Source organism: Thermobia domestica, chromosome 7 (genome assembly GCF_964235325.1).
Source record: "Thermobia domestica chromosome 7, izTheDome1.hap1.1, whole genome shotgun sequence".
Taxonomy (NCBI): Eukaryota; Metazoa; Arthropoda; class Insecta; order Zygentoma; family Lepismatidae; genus Thermobia; species Thermobia domestica.
In genome coordinates, this window is record NC_137460.1 from 205,616,583 (window position 1) to 205,642,119 (window position 25,537).

A 25,537-nucleotide genomic window follows, 5' to 3' on the forward strand; every position below is an offset into this window, starting at 1 on the left:
TGATGCGGGTTCCTAGTTCGAGCCCAGGTCTCTCCAAGTGCGCTTTGTTGATTGACAAAATCGTGTGGATGAGTTTTCTCGGGGTTTTCCCGTTTCCTCTCACTTTCATCAGGTCGCCATTATCATCTATCTCATCGTCTCCCTTGGTTCCGATACATAGACGTGAGACATATTCCCATCCATGAACACATTTTCTACAGTAACCAAGAAGTGGATAATTCTGTGTAATACAGAATAGGAATAAAATCCCCTCTTACACTCAGGATTGAAATCCCTGAGCCAGCCGTTCTGACTGAAGATTTCTTTAGTTTTCCTCAAAACACGCCAGGCAAATACTGTGATAATACCTCAAATTCAGGAGCCAGAGACGTAAAAAGCGGCTTTACTGAGTAGATATTGTTTTTCTTAAAGAAACAAAGTCATTTTAGAAACTGATATGTTGGAAATGATTTTTTTCCCCTCATTTTCAGTTGTCAGTTTACTCTCTTACAGTGGATTTTACGATTAAAGAGCTTTTGTTATATACGATAATTATACTATACGTCACATGTTCGTCCAGATGCGCAAGAAGAATTAGGGAGTTTTACGATCTGATTGCCGTTAGTGTTGAGAAGATAGATGTATATCTTTAGTGATTTCCTTTTTTAAGTGAAGCGTTCGTGATTTGTAATTAACTGCAGGACAAATCTGGAAAACAGGGAAAATGAAACGAAGGTCAAATCTCAGGGAAAATGGTGCTTAACCTGGAAATCAGGGAAAATTGGGGATTTTTCTCACGAAATGAAACTATTGTCCGTATTACGTATTTGTTAAGATAAGCCAATAATTCAGTCATTATTTGTTCGAAGAAGCACTACAAATAAATGATTTTCGTTGAGTTTTAGGAGTTGTATCCATAGTATGTAAACTTGTTAAGTAAAATAGTTACTACTTCATGTATAGTTGTACACGACATTATTTCTAATATTAAGAATGCAATTTATGAAGATATTTTTATTTGTTACACCTCATGTTATATAAATGGTGGCATTTATTTCTTTTGAGAACAAAATAATATAGAAGCACTGTTAAGTAAATGAGGGTAATTTGCTACTACTCAATGCTTTCTCACTCCGTAATAGACTGTAAACTTTTTATTATTATTATTATTATTATTATTATTATTATTATTATTATTATTATTATTATTATTATTATTATTATTTAAAGAATACATGATAAAGTTTAAATGTCAATGTCCAATGAAGTAAACTGAGGGTAAGCTCTAGAAGTTAAAAGTAACCTTAAAGCCCTAAAGAATGTAGATATAAGATTCGGAGCAGGGGGAAAAAAAGTATTGGGAAGCTTAAAGATGTCAAGGAAGTTGACAGGTGCCCTTTCTTCAGTGATTGTCAACAATTTTTGATAGAAACTACTGAAAAAATACTCGAAAATCGTTCTCTTAGATATCGTCTTGCACGTGCCATTTCATGCCTTGATCCTGAGATTTTCGTGCATAAACTTAAAATTTTGCCCGGATAAGAATGACGAAGTGCTTGGAAGTACTCCATCAGTCGTTTCGTCTCGATTATGTTAAAGCAGAGCTAGTTCAGAAAGGAGTCTGAGTCTTTTCTTCAGCCGTCTAAAAGTATGTTGGCGTCGTATTTTAATTCAGATGGAAGCAAAACAAATCTTGATGAGTTTTATAAATCAGTTCTAAGTGGCAAAAGTGAATTCAAACACTTGTGGAATCTTGTGAAAATGACATGGACTGTTTCACATGGAAATGCAAATGTAGAGTCTGGTATTTCTATTAACAAAAGAATATTGGTAGAAAATTTGCAAGAGGCTTCTTCAGTAGCCCACCGACAACTGCTAGATTATTTGGCCTACATAGGTGGAATTAGATGTCTGAATCCTTCAGATCCAGAACTTTTAACGTCTGTAAAAGATGTGAGAACAAGATACAATTCGGCTTTGGAAGACAAAAGAAAGAGAAAATCAGTGCTCTCAGGCAGTATTTAAACGGAGGAAAACGACTAAGTTAAAAGAACTAGAAAAAAGGAGAGATGACTTAAGAAAAAATAATGATTGGAATCAGAAGAAATTAAAAGTGATGTCAAAATTTTAAAGCAATCAATCTAAGTAGCTGAAACAAATAATCATAGCTATTATTGCTAAAAGCGTTTAAGTAGTATTCTACTTACTTAGTATCAATTAAGTTCTTTTTGAATCTAAAAATCCAATATATTTCAGGCAAACATTTTCTTGTAGGTCTTATATCTGGAGAACTACATGTAGTATAGCCAAGCCCGAACTATCATTTAACTGAGAATGGTGTGTTTATTCCGTAAAAAAAATAAGAAAACTCGATTTAGGGTCCGTTCAAATATTTTGTGGCCCCTGATCCAAAAACTCCAATATATTTCATTCAATCAAAAATTTTCTTGTACGCTTTATATCTGGAGAACTACATATTTTGTAGCCAACCCAAACTATCACCTAACTCAGTATGATATGCTTATTCCGTAAAAAATACGGAAACTTGATTTAGGGGCCATTTAAAAAATTTGTAGCTCCTGATCCAAAAACTAAATATCGGCCAAGATCCCAATCTTTGATGCATTTTTTTTTGGGATCATTCCTAAAATTCTTGTTACCTTTTAATATGTTGTATAATATGGATAACGTAATAAATTTGTTTTATTGTGATAACAGTTAGGATCTATTGCAATAACTGAAAAGAAAAAAAAGAAAAAAAAAATCGGTAACTGAAAAGAAAATAGAGGTTAGGAAATTGGCATGGGCAGCTGTGATGTTCGCTCCTCATAACTTTTATTACGTTAAACTTTTTTATAATATTTTTGCGTTTGAGGGAAAAAAAAATCAAAATTTGCATTCTAACAGTTGCATATATATTTACATATTATTTTGAAAAGTTTGCCACTGTTTTATTTTCTCATTTTATTGAATTGGAAGAAATATTGAGAAATTCCATTAAAGTATTGTTTTTTGTTTGTTTACTAAATTTTTAGGAGCGCGTCTTATTTTCTTCGAAATTAATAAAAGCAATTTGTTGACATTTTTTTTAAGAACTCTTAACTTACAGCTGCTCATTGGGGAGAAAAATGACTTTTTTTAAAAAGAAATTTAACGTTAATGTGTAATATTATTTGAAGATGTCTTATAAAGTTTCTTCACTAGCTCAAATAGCAAATTCTTTGGTTAGCTTACACTGGTGTGCTTGTCTACTATTATTAGCCTTTTGTATGGCTTTGTGTCTACTGTATAGTGTTGTAAACGGAAAGTTGCTGATCTTTTATATCACACAGGTTGAGAATCATTGGCCCAAGTATTTATTTAGCCTTTACAGGCATTCATCATCAGTACACCATTATCTTATTAAATGTCGCGGGTCAGGGAAAATGATAAAAGTAATTTTGTAACAACCCTGTAACTGACACATAGAGAAAGACATTTTATTGTCTGTTTATACCAGGGTTGTGAAAATCCCAGGGTATTTTTAAAAGTCCAGCCCAGTGAGTTTTATTAGCTAAATTGTGTTTTATTGGGGAAAATTGGGTTTTATTAAATTTTCTACGTACACTTGAAGCTGTATTCCTACTTAAAATAACACTTAAACATTCATGCTCTATTGTATGTATTTGGAATAAAACTATGAAATCCCCTTGTCGTATAAAAGGAATCCGTGGAGACCCATCCATGTTTCGTGGAACAAAGTTTGTACTTCCTTATTTCGATTTCTAGGAAGGAGGAAGTAGACAATTTTGTAGAGTAATAAAGGGTGGGTAATTCCATATAATATAAAATCCCCTGTCATACTCAGGATTCAAGAGTCAGCCGTCTTGACTGAAGGTTTCTTTAACTTACCTCTAAACATGCCAGGCAAATACAGTACCGCAAGTCAAGAGTCAGAGATGAAAGAAAGCTGCTTTATTAACCCTTTTGGTACAACTCATAAACATATTTTTTGAACCCTCCTTCTCCCTTTAAGGAAAATTACATGATAAGATCCCAGATTGAGGGTAAATACTAACTATGTTTATAAAAATAAATCAAACTATTCAACAGGCATTGTCAATTTAAATGTGAAGAAAGAAATTTTTAAAAAATGTGCCCTTTCTTCCCTTAAAGCCAAAATTTTCAAAAACGGGGAGTGACGTGTCCCCTTATTTTTAGTGAGGAATTTATATACCGAATTTCATCTTCGTAACTTGGCTGGTTCTTGACATACTGTATTTTTTTTTTTTTTTTAACATCAATTTTGAACTCCCTCTGTCTTCCTTCTCCTAGAATGCGCCCTTGGATCAAAGTAATATGATAGACCAAGCTCAATGTAGGTACAAACTATTTTCAAAATTTCATTTCAGACTGCTTAATCGTTTCCCCGAGATGCGAGCAACATCGCTTTCAAATTCTAGAAAATGCCACCCTTCCCCTCTTAAAATGGAAATTCTCGAAAACGCTGGGACACGGATCCACTTATTTTGAATGGAGAGTTTATATAAAAAGTTTCATCTTCCTAACTTCATAAGATCGTGAAATACTCAATGTTTCGCATAGATTTTGACCCTCCGCTCCCCTACCCTTTTATAATAGGCATTTTCATCAGAGCAACATGATTCGAGGTACATGATAATTACATCCAAAAATTCATTCCAGACGGTTTAACAGTTATTATAGTGATATTTCAAGTATATTTCAATTGTGCTTTACATTGATAAGATATTATTGCTTTTCGGTACTCAGTAAAGCGCAAACCAGTAGAACGTTTTTGTAATTTTATTTCAGTATCAAAGTATGATGCTAAAACATTAGTTTCTTACTTGCTTGCAGAATTGAAAAACTAAAAGTTAAATCTTCATGAAAATTCACCAAAATTAATTGCGCAAACATATAAGGGGATTCTGTTAGGTCTGGTTCTTCTTTTTTTTCTTTTGGGGAGGGGGGAGGGAGGGGAAGCAGTAAGTGAATAAACTTTTTTAATTGCCGAATATATACACTGTTATGCTCATCAAGTCAATTTGGTTATGAACAAATCTCCATAAATACAAATGTAGGAGTTTCTTTTCTAATTTACAAGAGATTTGCTTTTTCTTCTTTCTTTCTTTTTCCTGGTAGCCCGTAGAGAACTGCAGGTTTGAATTCAATAATTCAGAAACAATTACTTCGGGCAGTAAATCTTAGTGAAATGTTAGGTCTAGAAGTGTGAATGATCATGAAAAAGACATCATCTAGTGCATGAGTAAGATAGTAACGATGGATGAGATAAAAAATGCCAACACAATCCACGAGGCTGATAGCCTGCAAAAATTCTTATCAGTCATCACTTCAGTTTTTAGTTATCTTTTTTTCAATAAAATAATGTCACTTGTTCAAATTTTGTTCAAAAGAGAGAAACTGATCAGAATATGCGATAACTTTGAAAGGAATATTAATGCAATAAGAAATCAAATTGATGATAACAGAAGCAAGAGAATGGAATCGGCAGAGAGAGGGCGTCAAAAGAAGAGGAAGAGTGACAGCACAGAATGGAACAGACAAGCAAAAGAAGTATGCGATGCTATATTTTCCGAACCTAAAAGCCGATTTAAATTCATAGGACATCTCATGGCAGCGATGTTGTTTGCACCAGCTATGTTTCCACAGTATGCTTTAAATTTTCCTAGATAAACTGTGAAGTACGCTCAATTTAGAGATTATATATACATAAAAGTAACTTCTGCCACGAACTGTCTTCAGTCTACGCTGCAGATAAATTTTGTTCACTGTCAGGGATGTGGGTTTGCTAGAATTAATTGTTCGGAATAATCTAGGAAAATCACTTAGTGAATCTATAAAGCTTCTGAAGTTGATATTAAGTGTACCTATGACGTCAGCAGAATGAGAAAGGTAGTTTTCCACATTGAATAAAATTTAAGACATTTTTAAGGAATTCAATCCCTAGAAAAGTGATCATCATTGACTTTCATCAAAAAAGACCTGATAATAGGGATACCAGCGTGTAATAGACACATTTGTTGCAATCAAAAGGAAGAATGGACTATCTATTTATATAAGATGAGTAATTGCATAAAATGTACTAATTTTTATTTTTTTTAACAGAATTTTATTTATTTTCACATATCACGTAGTATTTGTGTCTAAAGTCATGTTGATTAGTCAATAAGTCCAGTTTCTATCTTCTGTCTCCAATCGTTCGTACTGCAGTATCCGAAACACAATCCACCAATCACCACTCTATCATATCCTAAGGAAAGGAGCAAGGGGGGAAGGAAGTTAATTTTGAAAAAAAAAAAAAATCAAAAGCCCATCAAGTTAGGATGATGAAACTCTGTATCTGGACTAGTCAGCAGTTTGTTTTCCGAATGTTAAAAGAAATCATTAGACACTAAATTTCGAGTACTTCAGAAAACGACGCAATAACGAAGCTTTTCTTTCTAAACTTGAATTGCTTCTCTTTGATTGGCCATCTCATAAAAAAAGAGTACCACTGATATAAGAATTATTAAAATCTCCGAGGAGGAATTTATAGCAACGGCAATAGAAAATATGTATTAAGAATATAGTCTACACTCGCAACATCAGTAAATCCGACACGTCTTGTCATAACATTTTATTCTTTTGGCAAGCAACAATGATATCTGTATTATAATTGACTGAAAGCATCCTTTAGGGGCCGCGGTGGCTCAGTCTGGTGCTTGGGGTCCCGGGTTCTATCCCAGCCCCCGTCAAGTGAACTTTGTGCTTGGGTTTTCTCGGGGTTCTCCCATTTCCTTCCACTTTCTTCATTCCACTATTTCATTCATTTTTCATAATCACCGTCTCTTTTAGCCTAACCGGCATAACTGTGGGACGTAAAACTCAAAGATTTCATTTCATGTCAAAGCATCCTTTACATTACCGCCCTCTATTTTTAAAGCAGAGGTAGTCCTTTGAGATTGTAAACAAGGTTTTAAAATATGACCGCTTCACTGCAAAGAAACAAACAAAAATTAGGGAGGAAGTAAATCTCGAAGAACCCTGTCATCAATAACAGGTTATTATTACCAGAAACTTTTTTGTTCGAGCAATTCTACCGCTGTCGCTGCACCCCTCAACCATCTTAGGTGTTCATTTATATAAACACTTGGTGTCGAAACAAGAAAGTGTATAGCCTGAAATGATGAGTACCGACCTCAAAAGTGGAGGGTCTACAGCTGTTTAGGGGATGGACTGGGTAGCGTAGTGGTTAGAGTATCGGCAGAATAAATAGGAGACCAGTCCCGCATTTTTTTTAGATCTCTCTTCTTCTTCATCATCTTCTTTTTTTTTTTTTAAATATATTTTTAGTTTTCGTTCATGTGTATTTACTTGTGTGAAATAAGCGTATTTTATTGGAGACGTTCATAGCACAAGCAGGAATGAAGGTTGCAGCTTGAAGTACCAGTAATTAAGATGTACATTTTCTTAGTTTTTAATTGTGGCCCATGTTTTATATAGATCTGTTGTGAATTTCTTTTTTTTTTTTCTTTTTTAATGTTCGGAATTGCTTAGAAAGTATTTTATTTTAACTCTTTCTGTTACAGAAAATGGTTACTTCTTAGATGTCGCCGAAATGAAAGAAAATGGAGCCAACATCGACTGAAGGTTCCAAAGTAGAAGAAGTCTATGTAAAATGTGAAATTCCTGATGAAACAGAAGTTGAAAAAAATTCATACGAGGAAGATGAGGATGAAATAGTGCTTAAAAAAGATACTGAACGACTGTATGAAGATACTTTAGAATTGGGAAGAACAGGTAAAGTACTAATTTTTTAAAGTACCTTTTGGGTGAAGAAAGCAATGTTTATTCAGATTACATAGATTACATGTGGTGGACAAGCACCGTGTGCGTGGGTTTTCCCGGGGTTCTCCCGTTTTTTCCCAATTCCTTCATTCCACCATTTTTATTCGTTTCTCATCGTCGCCGTCTCCTTTAGCCTAGCCGGCATAAGCGTGGGACGTAAAACTTAAACATTTCATTTCATTTCATCAGCTTATGTGCTATTTTTTGCTCCTTTCTTTGTAAGAAGTCTTGTGTATATGTTATTAAGCACAGGAAATATAGATTAAAAAAAAAAAAAACAAAGGTTTTCCAAGTCTATGAAAAACGAAAAACAAAAAAAAAATGCTTTGTTGATTTGAGCGTTTTTAATAGTTTCTCTAATAAAACTATTTTGTGCATTAATGTTAAAAAAATAATAAACAAAACAAACCGTATCAAAAATAAAAGAATAAATCTTTTATTTAAAAAAAAATATTTTTAAAACAAATTTCTATTTAAGCGCGACTGAAACGAAAATATTGGGATTGCTCTCATATACAAATACGTGATTTACGTGAGAATTGAAGAATTCATAAATTGCACTCCTGAAGTTTTTGTTTTTAGTCATGCATAAATAGATTTTTTTAAAAAAACTTTTTAGTACATATTTTTTAAGGAAACATGTTTTTAATTTTTTTTTAATTTTATTTACTAGGAATAATAGTGCATGTTTTGTAGTGTTGTCTGACAATGCTTTCTTTGTTTTCTGGTAAATAATTCGTTTTCTATAAAATTCTAATTAGTGGAAAAATTTAAACGTTGTACTTTCATTTTAATGTATAAAAAGAGGGAACTTTGACTTGAGGTTACCGATTGTCCATGATTTCCGACACTAAGTCTGTAGTAGCTAATATCTACAATTATAATAGGGGTAAATCCATATCAAGTCAACCAATGATGGTTGCTTATAGAATTTATTTTATTTTATTTTATTTTATTAATTTTTGTACATAAAATTGTTCTTTATTTAGAGAGTTGAAAACAAGCATTCATTCGTTTTCTAGATGTTCAGTTTTGGTTTGAAGCGGCCATTTTGTATTGGCGCGTAGACACTATTATTATTATTATTATTATTATTATTATTATTATTATTATTATTATTATTATTATTATTATTATTATTATTATTATTATTATTATTAAGTGTTCTGCCCTTGGCAGATCCTGGGACTAATGAGGATTTTTTTTCTCAATTTTAGATTTGGGCTTGGAAATGTTTCTTCCACGGTTCTTGGTCTTCAGCTTCCTCTTTTAACTCCTAGTATTTTCTTATATTTTTCAAATCATCGATCAGCTGTGTTCTTCTTCTTGTTCCTCGCTTCCCTTCCATCTTTCCTTCTATGGCAGTATGAAGAAGACAGTTCCTTCACAAAATGTGTCCAATCCAATTGGCCTTCCTACGAAGGATGGTAACTAAAAGTGCCCTCTTCTCTCCTGTCCGTTTTTAAACATCATCATTTGTTGCTCTCTCTATCCATTTTATCTTCATCATTTTCCTCCAACACCACATTTTAAAGCTCTCTAAATATTTCTTCTCTAACTTCCGTAATGTCCAAGTCTCTGAACCATACAGTCCAATGCTCCATATGTAGCACTTCACCAACTTTTTCTTAAGTCCAATATTAAGCCTGCTAGTTAAGAGTTATCTTTTCTTGTTGAATGTTTCTTTAGCTATGGAAATTCTTGACCTGTTCTCTTTGGTGCAGTAAACATCTCTCAACAAAATACTTCCCAGATACTTGAAATATCGACCTCCTCAAGTTTCTCTTTTTTCTACTCTGATCCGTGAGGGCGTGTTTCTACGGGATACCTTCGTAACTTTCGATTTTTCGATGTTGATTTCCATTCCATATGGTTTTCCAGGGTAAACTATTTTGTCAATCATCTCCTGTAGTCGTCCTTCGGTTTTAGCTATTATAACCGTATCATCTGCATACCTGATCTCGTTAATGGTCTGCATTCCAATCTTGAAATCTCCACTATAGCTCTGTTATTTTTGAAGAGAAATTGCCACTTTTGAGATTAAAAATTTTAATGAATAAAATAAGCGTCACCGTTACTTTTTCTTTTAGATGTAGGCTTCGTAATATACTTTATTCTAAAAACGTTTGATAACTCAGAGTTTTGTTGTTCTTTGATATTAGGTATTTAGTAGCTAATATATATACACCATATGTATATATTAGGTATTAAATAAACATACAGCTCAGTTCAGTTGTGTACGTTGTTTGATTATAATAATATTGTACTGGAACAAACTAATTGATAATCATGTTTGTGAAGGAAAGAATTATATAGAAAATAGATGCTGTTGTGTCTGATGTAGATTTGAGCTTATACTGAATGTTGTTCGCTGTATATCCGACCATTTTCAATTCGATGCTGTCACCTGGCGTATCATGTTGGAACTATGTATGGGTTTGCTGGTGGGAGCAGTGTTTTGTCTGACCTTGTAGGTGCGTCAGTGTTGGTAGTGAGTGTTATCAAATGGCACTGAAAATCAACCGGTATTGGGAGTGTTACGTAATGTATTTTTCTACGGTAAGTTTTCGTACGTACGTATTGTGAAACAGTGTTGGGAGAATGGGTTAACACTGAGGGTGACTGCTGCGAAAACTATTGTGTCCCGTTACACGCAACAGGCTCCCCCTGTGAAACATTCACCCACGAAAACAATCAGGAGAAGGGCTGCAAACAAAGCGACACCCATAGTGCTAAAGGGGGTCTGTCGATTGGCATTCCAAGAAAATCTCCCGACGCAACGTGATATGGGCCACAGATTCTACCTCGAACCGTCAATTGTGAATTGTGAACAAGACAATTCGCAAGCGCCATAGGTTGAAGTGTGTGCGGAAGGCCCGTGTACACCATCTGCTACTGCGTCACATTGCCGAACTTAAGACGAACAGCAAGAAACTGTATGAAAAGTACCTAGCGGGTTCCAAATGAAAGAAAGTGTGTCACAATGGATAAATCATATGAAGGGTAAGGGGAAAAAAGAAGGAATGTCACAAAATTACATTTTTGAGAAAACGGCATTTTAATATTGGAAATCACGTACAAAGAATAGGGTTATTAAATCTTTCGTCCCTTTTTACATGGATATTTCTACATCTACGCGTGCATGGCATATACAATCAAATAGTACCAAGAGTCACCAACAGATAGGACAAAGCACCCGGTAAAGCACATGCATGGACATTCCTTGTTTTTTCCCCTTACCCTTCAATGTCTATCTCACTGCTGGTCGTCATATTCGGGGGATTATATACCATGACATTGACAGCAAGGGGCCCAGCAACTTTTTTCGTCAGGTCAGGGAAAGTTTCCCTCGTGTTTTTTTTTTTTTTTTTTTTTTTTTTTTTTTTTTTTTTTTTTTTTTTTTTTTTTTTTTTTTTTTTTTGGGGTTGTTAAGGGATTCGGATATGAGGGTGAGTTGCCGATGTGCAAGGTGGATAAAAACGTGAAGGTGAATGTAAGATAATTCCAAAAATCCAGAAGAGAAATTGCCACTTTTGAGATTAAAAATTTTAATAAATAAAAAATCCATTAATGAATTAATGAAAAATCCATTCTGATACCCATCTATTGGAGAGACATCCCACAATTGTATAAAATGGACGCGTACCAGGTGATGATCCATATGGGCAAGGCCTCGAGTCATACCGCCAGAACATCACTACGTTTTTATCAGGAAATGGCAGAGGAATTAGGAATTGTGTCTTTTCGTTTGAAGACATTCTTGTAGAAAGACCAGGTGCATCTGGACTGTTGAAACGATGTCTTCAACATCATCGTCCGCACACCCTCCGTGGTCTATGGAAAACGTGTAGGGAGGAGTGGGACAGAATTCCCTTGCCCGTCCTGCGCTGGAGATTGCTGCAATGGAATCTGCAATGTCGTGTGATAGTCCACAATGCTGGGGGTCCAATAGAACATGATCGTGATGGCGGCGCGATATCTCTTAAGGTGAATATCCTTCAAAGATGGTCGGACATAAAGCCAACAACCTTCTGTACAATGCATAAAGTAATCAAGACCACTTTATCAAAATGAGGTACTACTTAGCATACTGTTTAAAGCAAAATACACCAACTACCCTTGTTTAAAGACGGTATGGTCAAACGATCCCCAACCGGCTGCTTTTGTATTGAAGTTAAGGCATCGTCCGTTGACTGCAACCCTCCTTTCATTTTATTTATGTACTATCAGAAGTGCAATCAAACAGGATGACATTACAGAGATACTTGCAAAGAAATGACACAGATAAGGTCATTTCATAGATTTGTACTTTTAATTCAGACGAAAGTTAGATGTTATGTACAGCCACATTCAAAAGAGTTTATTGGTTGCAGCACTATAGCAATTCCAGAAGAAAGTATGTCGTCGTTGAGAATACAAGATACCGTAGGTTACGTGTACGACAAGGACTGGTGGATTGAAAAGAATGAAGAAACAAGTCAGGAAAACGACAATCTTTTATTCATTTGTTTCATTGACATAGACCCAGACTTGTTTCCAAGTCTCTAAACATAACAACGTGTGATGCGAGTTCACAACGACTACAGGTCAAAGCGTTAATATCTAGAGAAATAAGTATACTAGCATAGTGTTACTAATGTGTTATTTCGATTTACAATACTTTTTTTAAATATTTGCTGAGCGCAAAACTTCTTGTCATTTCGTCCATAGCTGACACACTCACTGTATGGCTACGGAACCTCTAGGTTCAATGCCGAATTCATAAAAGCTCTTTATTGACTTCTGTCCTTAGTCAACTGGATCCGCTTTCTACGTTGTATTCCCATTTCTCCGATATCCATCTTAATGTTGTCCTTCCATCTGGGCCTAGGTCTTCCTAATGGTCTTTTCCCGAATGAGTTTTCAGTTATCATTTTAAAAGCTTTTCTATTTTCTTCCATTTTGGCTACATGAGCTTCCAACCTGATCCTCCTAGACTTAATGACCATAATAAGAATGTTAGTTAAATCGTATAAATTATGCAGTTCCTCGTTATGAAGTTTTTGCCATTCCCTATTCCCGTCCGGCTTGGGTCCGAATATTCGCTATAGGATTATATTTTGAAATACTTTCGGTCTGCATTCCTCCCTTAAAGTAAGCGACATTGTTTCATAGCCATACAGTACAACAGGAATAATTACCGTTTTATATATTTTAAGCTTAAATTCTTCGATAGGATTCGCGAAGACATATTTTGAACTGAATAATCACATAAATTCCGTCGACATAAAATTTCTTCGTGGATATGGTTTTGATCTGTTAATGTTGATCCTATATATTTTAAAGTATCCACTTTGTCGAAAGTATTATTTGGTATGTTACCGTATCCATAATCTGCAGTATTACGGTCACGGCGAACTTCCGTATTATTAAGTTTTTTCTTCATTTACTTCCATGTCCCTATAAGCGTTTAATAAAACAGGGTGTCTATCGGTCACAAAAGTCACGAAAGTCATGAAGTCACGATTTTTTTTTTTTTTTTTTAAAGTCTGTACGAATATAAGTAGAGACTGGGAAATTTTATTGTATAAAACGTCAAAATCCCCCACCAAAAATATCTATTTTCGGCTTTAAACGCTACCAAATCGCAAGCAAAGCACTCTTGTATCGCATGCATGAGAATTTGGCCTAATTCACATTCAAATTCGCTCTTGAGAGTGTCCTTCAGCTGGCATCATTGAGCAGTGGCGGTGCAAATCGCATCGCATCGCCGAAACGACCCACACATCTAACCAGTTGATACAACTGTGAGAAGATACCAACCTTTTATCACTCTAAGGAACAGCCTTTGAAAGTAGAGATAAGATAAAGATCAGTGCTGAAGAATATAGGTGTTGTTATTAGTTTTGGAATGTTACGAAATTTTATGATTTGATAAAAAAAAAAAAAAAAAAAAAAAAAAAAAAAAAAAAAAAAATTAAAAAATCACGAAAAAGACATTAAATTTGATTTTGGAATTTTAGTAGACACTCTGTAAAACTTCTCCATTTATTTCTATTGTCCTCGTATCATTCCCTATCAGATCTACATAACAACGTGTGCAATAACCTGGTGAATGCCATTCAGCTCTATTCTCTGGTTACTAGTTTTTATTTTCCTTACACCGTATTCTAGAACAAAGTTGAATAATAATGGAGATAATGCATCTTGTTTCAGGACATTCTCGATTGATGTGAAAGCTCATGGACAAGTGTTTTTCTACTCGGACATTACTTTGGCATTCATTTAAACACATCTTAATTAACTAGCTTTTTCGATATTCCAAATTCAGTAAGAATGTTATACAATGTTTCAATCCGAACAGAGTCGTAGACCTTTCTGAAATCAATAAATAATTGATGTGTCGGGGCATTATATTTCCGTTTCTCTTTGAGTATTTGACGAATGGTAAATATCTGGTCAATAGTTGATCCATTTCGTCTGAATCCGCGTTGATAATTTCCAATAATTTCATATGTGCATGAGGTCAATCTTGCTAACAGTATGTTTGAGAGAATTTTACAAGTATTGACAACAAAGAGATGTTTTGATAATTATTACAGTCAGTTTTATCGCCTTTCTTGTGAATTGGAACATTTTTTTTTTTTTTTTTTTTTTTTATTCTGTTAAATTACTACAGGATTGTTTTAGAAAGTTCGGTAATTATAAATGTTATTATTAACTGTTTTCAAAAGTCGTCCCTATGATTATGCTACACCAATTACTACTCCTGTACAAGTAACTGCTTCCAACCTTTATGAGACTTTACTTCCACACTATCTTTTATTAACTGTAGTATGTATACATATTAATTCCACAATAATATAATATTTTATCAGTGCTAATCCCAGTCCTCCTTTTCCTATCATAAACTTACTAAAAACTCAACCGTCTATATAACTTCTGCGTCAAGACCCTTTAATTATTAAAAAACAACCATTGATCTAACGGAGCCTCAGTAGTTTTTTAACTAGCATCTTATTATTCGTAAACACTTTTATCCCGAGCTGTTAAATTCCCAACACATTCTTGTGGCAGTTCCTCCTTGTACCAGATGAAGAGAATGAGTTTGTGTGGCATTTCGCTTTCTTTACGTACATTATTTTCTGGCTGCGTGTTGAGTAAACTGTCAAAAAAAAAAAAAAAAAAAAAAAAATCTTCCCTCTATTCAAAATACTATCTATATTCGTGAGAATTTTGCTGTCCGCTTTCTTTAATATTTAAGCACGAGGTTGATAGCCTTGCTTAAATTTGTTGATGCTTTTATACATATCCCGAATATTTTTGTTTTTAGTATTATCTTCAAGTTCAACAATTTCAACTTTCAAAAAATTACGTTTCTTCGTTCTAAAAGTTTTGGAAGTTTCCCGCTTGATATCAACGAAATTTTGTGCAGTTCAATCGTTCGGATTTTGTAATCAACGCAGTTTTGCCTGTTTTCTCTTCTCTGCTAGTTTAATGCATTCCTGGTCGAACCATGGTTTGTTCCTACGCACTTCTACGTGCTCTAATTTTTCTTTCGCTGCTACCAGGTGAGTGGTCAGTGTGACAGTCAGCTCCTCTAAACGACCGAACATCAGTTGTGCTAGGCTGTCTTCTTCTATCTACTAAAATGGTATCAGTTTGATTATGTAGTTTTCCGTCTGGTGAGATCCAAGTATATTTATGAATGTCAATGTGAACATTTTGTATTCTTCACTATAAGATTTTTAGACGTTGTAAAGTTCACGAGTCTAATGCCTTATTTTTACTTTCCTTATGCGGACTTTCGATCTTCTTGTTTAGTTTGAAAATTTTCTTTCGCTCTATCTTCGTATTGAAATCCCCTAATAGAATTTTCATATGATATCGCGGAAGTTGGTCAAATCTCCGTTCTATTCCTTCATTAAAACTGTCCGTTATATCATCTTCCTTATTTCTGTTGGAGCATGTACATTTAAGGCAATAGTATTGCATCACCGACCCTGAAGAGTAATAACAAAGAGTTTATCATTAACAAATTCAGCGCGTTTAATTGATTATATTTTTCGTTTGCGACGATAAACCCTGTTCCTAGTTGCAGATTTTTATTTCCTTCCCCATAAAATAATAATAATGATAAAAAAAAGTAAAATTTCTTGTTTCCACCGAACCTTTCCTTCCCACTTAACTTCTTGAACACTACCAGGTGCATCATATATTTCTCTAACTCACTTGTCACGGATTTCAATGCGCGTCTCCTATGAAGACTATATATATTCCGTATTTCAAATCTCATGTTCGTTTTGTTTTGCTGAGGTCGTGCCAAGTTATCAGTTCTGGTCCGAGGTTTCTGTGAATAATTCTCAAGGAGGATTTTTTTTTTTTTTTTTTTTAATACAAGATGAGGTTGTTAGCCTCATTCCAAAACCCAAGCTGAAGGCGTACCTCATGTCCTCGAGTGTTTATTTAATATATTCGCAGGTAACTCATATATCTAGAGGCCGCCTCCTCGGTCCACAACCCGAGGGAAAAAAATCATTGCTACTATGCAAATAACTTTTTTTTTTTTTTTTTTAAAGATTTGAGGTTTTTCCAGTGTGTCCCTTCCGAGTTATTTCGTAGTTGAACATAGCCAATTTTTGAAAAATCATGTTTGGAGGCCCATAACAAAGAAAGGATTATTATTATTATTATTATTGTTATTATTATTATTATTAGTAGTAGTAGTAGTAGTAGTAGGAGGAGGAGGAGGAGGAGGAGGAGGAGGTGGAGGTGGTTGGTTTTGTTTTTTTTAACTGTAAAATTTATAAATTTAAAAGTGATAATTCGCATGTTTAAGCTTAACTTTCAACAAGCTTTTTGAGGTATTTGTAGTGTAGTACGCTTAAATATGCACTGGACATAAAATGTACATTTGATTCCCATTCGAATGGCTTTTGTTTCAAATAAATATTTTCAAAACTAATGGAGCCACGGCGTTTACCACAGACTTTTGTAAAATGCAAAACAGACGTACACACCAATACAAACTGACCGTTCAAAAAAGAACTGAATATCTAAAAAACGAATGAATGCTATTTTCCAGTTCTCTAAATATAGTATGACTTTGTGTACAAAAATTTAAAAATAATAAATGTTGCCAGCGACCTTTTAATCTTAAATTGTGTGATTTCAAATGGATTGGTATTTACGAAAGAAAGAGGTATTGTACTTTGAACAAGCATCCTATCCAATCTGTTAAATTACCCTTTTCCGCTTTCCTATCCTGACGATATGGTAAAGAAAATTATGAAAAATAAACGCAAGTAAATACACTGGCACCTACAACAAGGGACAGAATCATGAAGCGATAAGAACACGTGGTTTTACAAAGTCAGCGATATGTTAATGAATGCAAAAGGATATTGTATAAGTAATAAAGGAAACAGACGATTTTACCGATACTATATTAGCTTGCTTTTGTCGCTGAAGGTGTATTCATGTATAGCAGAATTTTTTTCGTTAAAATTAATATAAGATTGCTAATAAAATCTAATTACTTCCTTAATTCATACCTCAAAAAGATTAAATTATGTAAATTTTAGAACGTAATTTTCCGTAATTCATAAGTATATCTCAACCTGTAAATCACCCATACAGCTTGATTTATTCACAGACGAAGAGCAACTGGTATTAACAATAAATTCCATTTCAGTTGAGAGAATTAATGGCTTTAATGATGATTTTAGAAAGTTTCGAAATTAAATGTACGCACAAATTAGTCTGCTATGTTGTTTACCTTCTTGAGAATAAATTGCCTGTCCTATCCTTTAGGTTATTGTGTAAATGGGGAATTAAGAGAAGATACATCAAAGAAACTAGAAGTAGTCGTTAAAACGGAAGTTGAAGACGTGGAAGATGTCAATACTGAAATATTAGAGGTTGAACCAATTATCTCAATCAAAGATGAAGATGAGTGTAACTTTTCAGTCTCCGAAAGAGAGGATACGACTGGAAGCAGCAAATCAAGGTAATGTAATGTACTTCTGAGTGAGTTGGGAGGTGGGTGTCAGAACAATACACACTTACTGAGAGTGAATAATATGAAATTTTATTTATGTATTTTAACCATGAGACCCTTTGTAATAACATATCTCGAAGCACATAAAACGTGCGTAAGTTACAGTAGAGCTCTACTTGCAAAATTGATGTTCCAATTTCGGTTTTTAAGCTTTCTTAACTTTTCAGCACGAGACTCAGGACTGTATTTACGCAGAAACAACAGGAGTCCGGGCACAGGGCAACAATTAAAAAAAAAAAAAAAAAAAAATTAGTTGGTATGCAAGTGCGAAAAAAAATATATCAACGAGAGAGAAATTGAAGGGACAATGTTAGTACTACAACGGGATCTAATTCTTCCGTTACAACGCTATTGCTTATTGGCTACTAACGTAATCCGTGCATTTGGTTCTGTACGTCCCTCCTCTATGCTGGTGGCCCAATGTAAGTGAACGTGGGCGTATTGTTTATGTTGTGGCTAACTTTATAGTGACAACAAGTGGAGACGAAGTAAAGATATGATAGAGAAAAAATAGATACGAATGTTGTAAAAATAATGAGATGGCGAAAGTTGTGAGAATTGTCTTATTAGCCTGCAAGATGAGAAAAAAAAACTTATCATGATTCTTGTTAATTTTATAGCCTGTCTCGTTCTGAAGTGACACTCACTGCATCGATCTAATGATAAAGCAAGAGTTAAGTAGGAAATTTGTGTCCAAGTTATAAATAAATATGGATTATTTATGGTAATACGGGTAAAAGTATTGAGATAAAGGCCCATAATATAAAGATGATTTTAAGTTGCTAGTTATAATCTATGGCAGTTATTATATGAAATATGTGAATACTTGAAGAATAAGTAATAAAGAATACTCTCCACTGAGCTCATGGTTAATCATATATAATTCAAATTGCCATGAATTTACCATTTTCTGATACAGAGTAAATATTCCCCTTTAGTGAGAAGTTCTGAAGAACTGTGGTTCCAAAAAAGGAGCACTAATCTGATGTTTACTGTAAACTATTTTCATCTCAATATTCGGGTGGTAGGAACACTGTTTTTTCTATAAACAAGATCATTGCATATCAAAATACGTCAATGCACTCCAAATCATCATTTCTTATTCCGATCACCTGTGATACCAAAAAATTAGGTTTTCACCGAAATCTGGTGTTATGTAAAATGATTCGTGAGTTCAACTGTATCCCACTTTCACGCACATCTCACTACGGTAGGAATAATGCTGCTTTCGTAACAGAACTCGCAATTCGTTGCCGAAAGAGGTAAACTCCGTACTACATTTTTTAAGGTCTTTTACGGGTAACATTGGAACGACTGCATCTCCAAACCTATTCACAACTGAACACTTTCTCTACGTGGGATGACATGGGGCAGTATCTCCCTCGACAGATGTCACGACCTTATTGCGTCACTTCCACGACCTGTGGAAGCTGTATTCCGAGCTAAGAGTGGAAGTACTAAGTATTAACATATGAGACAAGTTATTTGGCCATGGTGTTTACTATAGAAATATACGTAGTTTCTATTAACTGCTTTCGATTACAGAAAAGAGTAGTCGTCCAAATAGCATCTTTCCATCCATTTTTTGCTATAAAAAATTTCCCTAAAATTCCAGAGCCTTGTAATAATAAGATAATTTTACGTGTACATTAGAATTTTATAAACGTCTTGTATAGTTATCTTCGAAGAGCAGTTGATTCAGTTTAAATGAAACAAATCAATATTTTATCCCATACAACAAAATTCTGATTATTCGAGCCAGCCACTGGAGCAGACAGGTCGTTATAAAGTACGGGACAAGAATAAACGACCAAAACCACCATTACTTTTAATGGTATTTTTGGACGTTTATTCTTGTCCCGCACTTTACATTGCGGTAATAAGTGTTATGATTGGAATGGTTATTCAAAATAAATAAATAAATAAAACATACCTAAATAGGAAAATGTGGTTATAAACACACTAGTAACTCATGAAAAGCTACAAAGGTTGAAATTTTAATAATGGCAACTATTTATATACAATTGATAGAAAAGAGATACTGTTATGAAATTGTACTCTTTTTCGATGTAGTCATGATCGTTCTGTATAACCCGTTGCCAGCGATGTGGAGCTCGCAATGTATGTTGCAGCGTCTGTTCTGTTGATGATTCGATTGGAGTAATGTGTTGCTCGAATGTCTCTGAATCAATTCAGAAAAAAAATACCACAATAAAAATGATAAAAATTAAATCATACCCACAACGATGAGATCCGAGATGTATGGTAGAGCGTTTCTCAGGGAACCATCGAGCGAACAAATCACGTTGCTCTACATGCACTCAAGAATTGTTCCGCATAAAAATAGGACAATTCTTCAGTGAGTTATAAGACGCTTCTTTGTAACATTGGTCACAGGTTTTGTTTCAAAATAACCAGTGATACTCCATATGAGGAGTGATAACGCCTGACAATTTATACGAAAAGTAATGATACGACATAAGAAAGCATCTCCTCGTTAATAGCATTCAAGTAGAATATCGTATAGTAGCCATTTCTGCATTTCCGTCAAATGGTGCATAAGGCATTGTGATTCAGTTTTCTCATGGTCAGCCGTTCCTTTGAAATCTGAGGCACAGTCGTATGCCATTATCTTGTTTTATGGGCTTCCTCATCAATCATCTGTTGTCAGTCCATCTCTAGCAAGATACTAATGGTCTGGGCTACCTCTACACCCACAGTACGTCACCTCATCCGAGGTATGTGTGCCACACTTTGACGTTTTTTTTTTTTTTTTAGGTAAAGGAAATTTGCTGCGCGTCCCGTGAGGATCTTGATGATACATTCAATTTTTGTCCAGTTTCTGAGTTCCGAGGACATCGAGGCTGTACATCTTTAGATCTCCTGCTGACACCTGCCCATGCTTCTCCTCACGGCACATTTGCTTAAAGTCTGAGAAGAAAGTCTATTTACGATGGGATATGTTAGGTATCGAACAAACGTGTGGTATAAGCGAGAAGCACTGATTATATTTCATGGCGTAAATGTATTAATGTTGCCACTGTTGCAGTTCCAACTCTCGTATTTATTACTGTATATATGTTTTCAGTAACACGAATTTTGAATCACAATATTTAGTATTCCGCAGTCAGATTAATAAAAGTAGGCTTTATATATGGTAGAGTGGTAAGTTGCTTATGAATATGCACTTTCTGTGTTTTGCAGACGATTTTCTTTTTCTTTCTTCTTTGTGTGTGTACCTAACTGTATATTAAAACAAATACATGTATGGATAATCCACGTGGAATTTGTTGTAATAACAGTAGTATGTAAAGAACATTATCTTATAATGATGCTTTATTTCTACTTTTCTTTCTTTCTCGTAGGAAAACTTCTGGAACTAAGGACGTGGTTGAAGCCTCTGGTTATGTTAATGAGTATAAACACAGTAGCAACTCTTGGTCTGAAAACTCCTGTCTAGAGAATCCCTATTCTGTGGAATGTACTAAGTCAGTTCATGAGAACTCGAATCTAAAACGTATTCTAAATAAAATAGGTTTCCAACCATCGTCTTGTAACGAGTGGGACATCTCATTTACTTCGCAATCAGATTTGGGAAGTCATATAAATTTACATAATAGTGATAAACCGTATTCTTGTAGAGAGTGTGGTAAATCATTTACTCAGAAGTCGCATTTGAATACTCATGCTTTAACTCATACACCAGTGAAACCTTATGCGTGCCAGGAATGCGATAGATCATTTTATCAGGTATGTAACTTACAACAGCACATGAAAATACATACAGGTGATAAACCATATCATTGCAATGACTGTGGTAAGTCATTTTCTCTAAAGGCAAATTTAAATACACATATTTTAATTCATACTAAGGTAAGGCCATTTTCGTGTGATGAATGTGGTAAATCATTCGTTTCGACATCACATTTGAAAAGACATAGAAACATTCATACTGGTGACAAACCGTATTCGTGTAAAGTGTGTTCTAAATCTTATAGCCAGAAATCAAACTTAAATACTCATATATTATCTCATACGAACGAGAAGCCCTATTGTTGTGAGGAATGTGGTGGAGCTTTTGCGTCGATGTCGTATCTGAAACGACACAAGAGGATACATACGAATGAGAAACGATATTCGTGTGAAATATGTGGCAAATCATTTATACAAAAATCAAATCTAAATATGCATGTTTCAATTCATAGTAACAATAAGTATTTTTGTGATATATGTGGAAAGACTTTTATTTCTATGGCGTATTTTAAACGTCATAAGAGAAATCCATGTAAATAATTCAAAGAAATATATAAAAATAGTTTTTAGAGGTTAAATGCAAATACTGCTGTTTTATTGTTATGCGAAAGGTACGAAAGAAAACCTGAAAAATAAAATAGAACGCCACGGATTAAATAAGTAAAGAGATAAAATAAAAACCTCCTAATATATGAGGCGTTCTTTGTAGTAACGTGAACTAAACCAAAGTTAGGTGTAATCTGAACCTTGAAAACTACATTTGAGAAATTCGAGTTGTACAGTGGACTTACGATTATCCGAGTTCCGGTTAACCGAGCATCTGTATTAACTCAAACAGTCAAAAAAAAAGTTGTAAGAAGTGATTCACTCACTGGCTGTTAACGAACCGCTAAGTCTTAAATCTTCGGGCTCAGCCGTCTGTCATTGTGTATTGCTGTAACATTGTAGCATCAAAGGGAAGCCAAAAGATGTTCCAGAAAACAATCACTAACTTTCTCAAGAAATAAGTTTTGTATACTGGTGTATCAGCTTTTTTTTTCTGAATTTACATTTTGTGCAGCAAATTGCGATGCAAATTTCAATTTATATCGCAAGTTGTAAATTTTGTATCGCATTTTATGTACTATAAGGAGTAATTATAGATTCATAAAAGAAGTCCAATAAATACGAAAATACTTCGCAATTGCATTCATTATGAATGGAAGTGTGAATTACTTAAGTATTTATTGTATTTCTTTTATGAATCATCTTCTATTATTATTATTATTATTATTATTATTATTATTATTATTATTATTATTATTATTATTATTATTATTACTACTTCAGAATGTTTCGTGAGTTAGGTTCGTTGCTTCTCGCGAGGAGAAATCTTGCAAATACTGTATGTTGGTTTTTGTCAAGGGGCGTAAATAGCCATCCGGTATATCAGTACTTTAAATGAAAAGGAAAAGAAAAGAGAGGGATATATGAGTGTATTTTTCTATATTTTCGGCGATGAAGAATGCCGTTACCGTTTCAGTGATCTATTGTACGCATTTCTGCGTTTTACTAACCATATCCAAGTCCCATTCATGCTACACTATATGGCGGCTAAGTCCAATGTAGTTCGAACTTGTTTTCTTTGCTGTCAATGTGCTTTTTCTTCAAGAAACTTTATTATTATTATTATTATTATTATTATTATTATTATTATTATTATTATTATTATTATTATTATTATTATTATTATTATTATTATTATTATTATTATTACACATTCAGAAACAAGAATAGGATGACCTGAAACCTGAGAAGGTCTGGAGGATGACGCACTAGCAACAAATCGACAAAGGGAAGGAAAAGCAGAGTGGAAAACTGTTTTGTAACCCAAAGTCAAGGCATTTTTTCTTGCAGCAACCGACTCTTCTAAGAAAAGTTTCTTGAAATAGTAATATTTTTCAGCTTGCTCCTTATTTTACCTTTCGTGGTAATAATGAAAGATGCAAAGATGTGTCGCAATTTGCGATATATTTCAATTTGTTTCGCATTTCCATGCGATACTACTAAAAAAAAGATGTAGTGTATATATGTAAAAATATTGTTTTTATAAGTTTTTTGAGTATATTGTAATTAACAGTTTCTGTGTAAAAAGATAGTTTTGTCCTTTACAGTACGGACTGCTGTGCCTAATAACAACTGATCTCTGTATTGTCCGAGTTTTTGCGTACCTGAGGCAGGCCTGTATTTAGGTAAGTGCTATTCTATGCTTAAACACAGGGCGGCAGAATTTTGTATTTTTTAATATTCACAATAAAGTAATATTCAAAATTAGCAACCCACAAAGTCCCGCGCAAGCACGAGAAAATATGTTAATGTGTTTAATTCACTCTAATTACAATAGTTACTAATTAGCTAGCTTATCTGATTAGTTTTAAAAAGTCAACCTCCCCCACTCCACTCAAAGGGGTGAGGATGAAATTGAACATCGTGAAAACTGACACCATTAACCTCAGCGACCTCGAAAACTATGAATTCAACATTAACATCTGTCGTTTTCGATTACTTTTAAAATCACGCCCCCTCGAGGGACACGGAGTGGATTCTTGCAGGAGTGGAATATGATCTTGAAGTTGAATTGGATTAAAACTGTCACTCTTCATCTCAGCCACCTCAAAAACTATAAATTCAACTCTAATATTGCTCGTTTTCGATTATTTAAAAAATGCCCAATGTTGTTCTTATAGAGACTTTGCACCCCCCCATAACTCAGCTCAGGTGTAACCTAAGGACCTGGAACAGGTCATTTTGATAATTTCTCTGAGAGCTTTAAAACATATTAAAATTTTTATTTATTTATTTATTTATTTATTGAACAAATCCCAGATACAGCATAACTTTGCCATTTTACACAGGGACATTCTAACAAAAGAAAGAAAAAAACAAGACAACAATAACAATAACATAGAAAAAAGAGTGTAAAAGTAAAACTATTCCGTCAAAACTAGTTTAATTGCTCTTTCAAACACTGGGTAGCTCGAAAAAATGTCCACATCAGTTGTTACTTGATTATAGCAGTTTGGTATTCTATAAAAAAAGAGACCTCTGTATAATAGCCAACCTAGGACGGGCAAGATGGAATAGGTGGGTATTCCGGGTGATGCGGGAAGGGACACGTAAGGATAGTTCCTGAGGTAATATTTCCGATCTTAAGTTTCCATTAACTATTTTATGTAGATACTTCAGGTCAGAGATAATTCTGCGTACTTCAGGAGTCTGAATATTAAGATGTTGCAAGAGTTCCTTCTTAGATAATGATCGAAGTGCAGGAACACGAAAGCGGACTATAGCGAGGAAGAAATTGAGAACAGAATCAAGTCTGGAGAGATGTGTAGGTGCTGCCATGGCCCATATGGGAGAGCAGTATTCGATCTTGGGCGCTATTAAAGTTTTATAAAAAGTTGCTAATGAAGAAACAGTGCGTAGTTCGGTGAATCGATAAAGAAGTCCCAACATGCGCATTGAATTCTGTAGTATTGTGGAGATGTGGTCAGAGAATGTGAGTTTTGAATCAAAGATGACACCAAGATCATTGTGACTAGCAGAATGTGTGATAGGGGAATCGTTGATATGGTATGTGGAGGGGACTGGAGACTTTTTCAAGGTAATAGTAATACTGTCACATTTCTTACTGTTGAGTTTCAAGTGCCACATTTCACATCAGCTTATAAGGTAATTTATGTCTTCCTGTAGAGCAATTGTGTCATGGAGACACGATATTTCTCTGTATAACTTACAATCGTCAGCAAAAAGCAGAAGGCCACTTGGTTGAGTTGATAAGTGCGTGTAGAGATAATCCATATACAGGACAAACGCAGAGGCCCAAGTACACTCCCCTGAGGCACCCCTGAGATCACGGGTTGGGGGTTAGAAGTCGCC

At 34.4% G+C, this 25,537-nt stretch overlaps 1 protein-coding gene across 10 annotated transcripts in view; it reads left to right on the forward strand.

Annotated features, from left to right (window-relative positions):
* Positions 1-22,431, forward strand: part of LOC145690687 (uncharacterized) — a 39,501-nt gene extending 17,070 nt beyond the window's left edge. For 9 of the 10 annotated variants that reach the window (XM_081765839.1, XM_081765832.1, XM_081765840.1 and 6 more), the window contains 3 exons: positions 7,569-7,779; positions 17,620-17,815; positions 21,232-22,431. In XM_081765839.1, coding sequence (XP_081621965.1) covers positions 7,608-7,779; positions 17,620-17,815; positions 21,232-22,159 — 1,296 coding nt within the window. In that variant the 5' untranslated portion in view covers positions 7,569-7,607 and the 3' untranslated portion in view covers positions 22,160-22,431. Of the gene's footprint in view, positions 1-7,568; positions 7,780-17,619; positions 17,816-20,644; positions 20,816-21,231 lie in introns of those variants that run through there. The other variant, XM_081765841.1, reaches the window with a different exon arrangement.
* The last annotated feature ends 3,106 nt before the right edge of the window (positions 22,432-25,537 follow it).